Source organism: Triticum dicoccoides, chromosome 2B (genome assembly GCF_002162155.2).
Source record: "Triticum dicoccoides isolate Atlit2015 ecotype Zavitan chromosome 2B, WEW_v2.0, whole genome shotgun sequence".
NCBI classification, from domain to species: Eukaryota; Viridiplantae; Streptophyta; class Magnoliopsida; order Poales; family Poaceae; genus Triticum; species Triticum dicoccoides.
Window position 1 is genome coordinate 766816024 of NC_041383.1, and position 5487 is coordinate 766821510.

General features: G+C 48.5%; 1 protein-coding gene across 1 annotated transcript; it reads right to left on the reverse strand.

Moving 5' to 3' along the window:
• Positions 1-2192: 2192 nt before the first annotated feature.
• LOC119361355 (pentatricopeptide repeat-containing protein At1g10270-like) lies at positions 2193-5487 on the reverse strand (the record flags this gene model as incomplete). The annotated part of the gene is made up of 2 exons (XM_037626604.1): positions 2193-2492; positions 2628-5487. A coding segment is annotated over one exon (2808 nt), but the record flags the coding sequence as incomplete, so codon positions are not given.

Below are 5487 nucleotides of genomic sequence, written 5' to 3' on the forward strand. Positions count from 1 at the left end.
TGTATACGTTATATGTATGGTAAGGGGCTTTTCATGTTTGCATTGGAATCATGCCAGCGAAGCGATGGCAATGTACCGTTAGGTGGAAAATCTAATTCCGCTTGGTCAAATTAGGTGGAAAATAATAATCAAATATACCGTTCTATATGCAGTGAAAATAATATGTGGATTAAAAATACATATCTTTTTCGAAATTCGAAGTATATGCAATTGCCAGGTAGTTAAGGATACATCTTTACTTACATATTCAAAATTCAAATAAAATAAGCATGTCAATATTATAATACGTACCCCAACAGGGCTTAATCCAATCATAACTGGAATGCGGAATTAGAACTCAAATAATAATCTGATTATTAGGCCCATTCACATTGACATTTTTTCTAATAGAAATAAATCCATTCATGTTGATACATTTAACCAATCCATGCATGTTTATATGCAGCATAATTGTTGGATTAATCCAATGCCACTACATATTTGTGATATCGACTAGAGGTATGAATAGCTAGTCTGCATTCAGTGGCATATATCATCATCAGAACTAAACACGATGAAGGGAAAACGATATCAAGCCAGAACAATTTTCATTTCAGATAATTAACCCGGTATGAGCAATATTTCCCTTTTGAGGTAGTTGATGGAAAGATATGATTACCTCAAGATGTTGCTCAGTCTCAAAAGGAACAACCGCTTGCGGACATTTCAATCCCTCTGGAAGCACTACCTGTGACATTACAAGGTGTAATAAATGTCAAGTTGCTAGCTTTGAAACTCATCTAGTAAGACCTTATTGGTTTTCATGAATGGTTGCTTTCATGGGAATTATTGACTGACCTGACCTGACCCTAATTTACAACCATCAGCTCTCGAAAGATGCTGGCTGGATTCTTTGCAGTTTGCACAACTAGTCAGTCTGCCACGCCAACCAAGTGAGCCATGTCAGCAATTGACAGACACGTTACCATCGAAAATGCCATGTCAGCACCGCCAATCCACACCAGGCACTCTGATCATCTCCAGCGAATCATCAAAAAGAACTTTTAGCGGTTATATGGATTCTCCAAATAATAAATTTAAAACATGCATCGATCGTTACAACAAGAGAGTCCTCTTGTTGACACTAGAAAGTTTTACCACGTGACGTGGTCTACAAACAAACAGACAGACAGACAGGCATCTCCTAGTTTGTCCAGCCAGAACGTTCAGTCAGACATCTCCTAGTTGCCTGACAGAAGCAAGAAAGTTCCTGCTTCTTCTGTCAGTCCAGTAGTGTGGCACTAACACAGGGTTCAGGCAACTCTTCCTCTTCAACCAACACACACTAAGTGAAGCAAATTAACTACCCAGATTCAGGCGAAACAGAATAGATTGTGTGAATTAGCAAACCAGAAAGCTTCAGGAAAAATAAAAATGAAATGAATGCGTCCGTATGTAGCCATGTTTAACTGTTTGTTTAATTCACATTAGAAAGAAAGAAGAGCAATATATTTCTAGTCCACCGCCAAAACCTGACCTTTTTGGTGACGTTTACTAGCAAATCATCGTTACCAATGAAAAAGAGCTCCAGGACCTTGTTGTACGACACTTATGTAAGCAAATCATCAGGCAAACAACGGGAGCCCTTCTTCTGTTTCCTTACTTCCTAGCACGTACTCTTGTGCACGGATAAATAAATAAAACATAAGAATTAAAGAAGCATTGCGCGACTCTACATGTGCGTAAAATTTATTATACCTTGTATGAACTGAACCCCAACATCCAACAACACATGTATTAATTTTCTTTTCTTTCACAAACACAAACATACTCTACTTACTTGGATATCACCATCATCATCATCTATGCATTGCAAAAAAAAGGACAGGGAGATTAGTTTACTACGTTTGCTGCTATGATGCAACTAACCACATACAAGCATTGATACAGGTGCCAGGCCAAGACACCAAGCACACACAGACAATGCAAGCTCCCCTCCGGCATTGCCAATTATTATCAAAGTTGGAAGGGTATGTGTAGCAGCTATGGAGGAGGGTTGTACATACATACTTTGTGAGGACCTGACCTGACCTGCTGCATTTTTTTACCATCCAATCCAGACTTGTTTATCAATCAGGACGGACTTCAGGATGATCGATGATACCAGTTAGTACAGCAGGATAATTAGTAGCAAGAAATGCAAACACAATCTCTTAGTTACTGATGAATCTGTCTGATTAAGATAAACAAAATTTGCTCTTACTGAGTTGTTCATTACATTTCCATAAACCATTCCACAAAATAAAGGGCATTAGGATCAGCAATTAATTATGTTGCCCTCCAATCCTATTCGAGTAGATCAACTCATAGTGCATGTGAATTATCATGCCTAATTATTAACAGCCAAACCCATTTGATCGCCTAACTCCTGCTGTTCTTGATCGGCTAACAGACATTTGCATCCATGCAGCAGCTTGCTCCAAACAAATACGACATAATTGTTTCACAATGCCCTGCAAGCAGCACACCACGAATATCATCATTGGGGTCTACAAGTACATTAAAACAGAAGCACAAACAACAAAAATAAGGGGGTGTGGCATCGTGGAATGAAATGGAATGAGCACTGTCTAACATGCTTGCAGTACCTGCTCCTCAAATTAGGCCATGTTTGATTTTGAGGACAAGGTTGCCATTTTACTATCGCTCAGCATACTTGACAGCCACTTCATGTGATGCCTGGGTACCAAAGTCCTCCTGAGGTGACTGGGTGCTAAATTTTATTCCACCCGATCCAAACTGATCATGTTGGTTTCCAATGTGGCCACTGTTTGGCAGACTCTGAGCAATGCCCGAACCAGATTGTGGTGCTTCAGGAGCACCAGAGTCCTGCGCTGGCTGAGTGTCAACCATTTGTCCACCCTGAGGAGGAGATCCAAACTGATCATGCTGATTTCCTATATGGCCATAGGTTGGTAGAGTCCGAGCACTGCCAACACCAGATTGTGGTGCTTCAGGAAGACCAAAAGGTGGCTGTGATCGTTGAGGTGCACCATACCCAGGCTGTCGTGCTTGATGAGCGCCATACCCAGGCTGTTGCGCTTGATAAGCACCATATCCTGGCTGTTCCGCTTGGTGAGCGCCATACTTTGGCTGTTGGGCTTGGTAGCTATACCCAGGCTGTTGCGCTTGATGCAAGCCATATCCAGTCTGTTGCGCTTGGTGCGAGCCATACCCTGGCTGCTGCGCTTGCTGAGAGCCATAACCTGGCTGCTGCGCTTGCTGAGAGCCATATCCTGGCTGCTGCGCTTGCTGAGAGCCATACCTGGGCTGCTGCGTTTGGTGAGAGACATATCCTGGTTGTTGCACTTGCTGAGAGCCATATCCTGGCTGTTGACCTTGCTGAGAGCCATACCTGGGCTGCTGCTCTTGGTGAGAGCCATACCCTGGCTGCTGCGCTTGCTGAGAGCCATATCCGAACTGCTGCGTTTGGTGAGAACCATACCCTGGCTGCTGCGCTTGCTGAGAGCCATACCCGGGCTGCTGCGCTTGCTGAGAGCCATACCCGGGCTGCTGCGCTTGCTGAGAGCCAAACCCTGTCTGCCATGGACGAGGTGTGCCAAACCCGGCATGTTGAGTCTGATGAGCGATATGCGTTGATTGTTGCGGTTGAGGAGTACCAAATCCAGACTGCACCGGTGAATCCGAGCTAAATTTAGGTTGTTGCACTTGAGAAGCACCAACTGCTTGCTGCCAAGGGCGAGAGGAACCAAAATCCGGCGGATGACCTTGAGGCAGGGACGTCCCAGGTGGTGATCCTTGAGGAGAAGGAATCCCATATTGTGATGTATTAGAAGCACCAACTTCTGTTTTTTGAACTTGCTGGCTTCCAAACGCAGGCTGACGGGGTTCAGAAGACATCCCCTCAGGTCGCAGGATTTGAGGTACAGCATTGCCATGATGAAATGGTTGAGGAGAACCATAGCCCAGTTTGCCTTGGTTAGGTGCGTAGCTACCCGGCATCTGATTAGATGCAAATCCAGGTAGACTCCGAGGGCGATACTCTGGCCTTGGCGAAGGAGGTGGTGGCACTGGCTTTTCATCAAAAGCTTGCTCGATCTCTTCCTGGCGATCAGCAGTCTTGAAAATCTCAACAATACACTCACGGAACTCAGGAGGAGCGACAACACCGCCTCTGGCCATGTCCCTGACCAGGTCTCGTGCTCTATCCAGTTCCCCTTCCTTGCAGGACGCCTTAACCAGGATCTCAAAGGTGGCCGTGGATGGCTTAATCTCCTTGTCAGGCATCCTTCCATACACCTTCAAGGCATCATCAATCCGGCCAGCTACTGTAAGCCCTTGAAACATCAGATCGAAGAAAGCGATATTGAACTTTGGCCCATGCTCCCTTCCGTCCGCCATTTTGTGGAAATACTGCATGGTGTCATCCACACGGCCATCCTTGAAGCACGAGTCGACGAGGTAAGTGTAGGTGTACACGTCTGGAAGCACCGACTTGCTCTCCATCTCCTCGAAAAGCTGCTCCGCCTCTGCTAGCATCCCGTTCTCACAGAGCTTCCCGATGATGTTGTTGAAGCAGGCGACGTCCATCTGCACAGTCTTGCTCGGCTGCCTGTGGAACACTTCGATGGCGTCCTGGAACCTGCCCTCCTTGAAGCACTGGTTGACCATGACAGTGTAGGACTCGCTGTTGACGCCGATGAAGCTGGGCGGGCTGTGGTTGTCGAACATGGTCTCCCACAGCTCGTGTGCCTCCTTGTGCTTGTCGTGGCTGAAGAGTGTCTGGAGCAGCACGTTGCAGGTGGCCGGCGTCATCTTGAACTTCTTGTCAAGAAGGGAGCTGTAGCTGTCCATGGCCTCCTTGTCCATGCCTTTCTTCCAGTAGCCCTCCATGAAGCTGGTGTGCACGACGCCGTCGTAGACGGTGGCCTTCTCCCGGAGCTCGTCGAAGAGCTGGAAGGCCTTGTCCCAGTCGTCGAGGGCGACGTAGCCGTCGATGAGGTTCTTGTAGACGATGGAGTCGGCGCCCTGGCCGCGGTTGAGCATGTCACGGAGGAGGTCGAGGGCGTCCTGGACGCGGCCGGCGGCGACGAGGCCCTTGGTGAGGTGGCGGTAGGAGACCGCGGAGGGGGAGAAGGAGGTGACGCCGTCGAGCATCTCCTGGTATGCCTGGAGCGCTTCGTCGACGCGGGCGGCGTCGCAGTGGGCGAGGATGAGGGTGTTGTAGGAGACGACGTTGGGGACGATGTTGGAGCGGCGGAAGAAGAAGGCGAAGAGGGCGACGGCGTCGTCGGGCCGGCCGGCGCGGACCATGGAGGCGGCGACCGCGTTGCAGGTGAAGACGGTGGGGCGGACGCGCGAGGACACGGCCGCGCGGGAGGCGGCGGCGGCGCCGTCGAGGTCGCCGGAGCGGATGAGGGCCTGCACGCGGTTGTGGAGGCTGAGGCGCGGGCCGACCAGGGAGGAGGTGGTGTCGGGGAGGCGGGG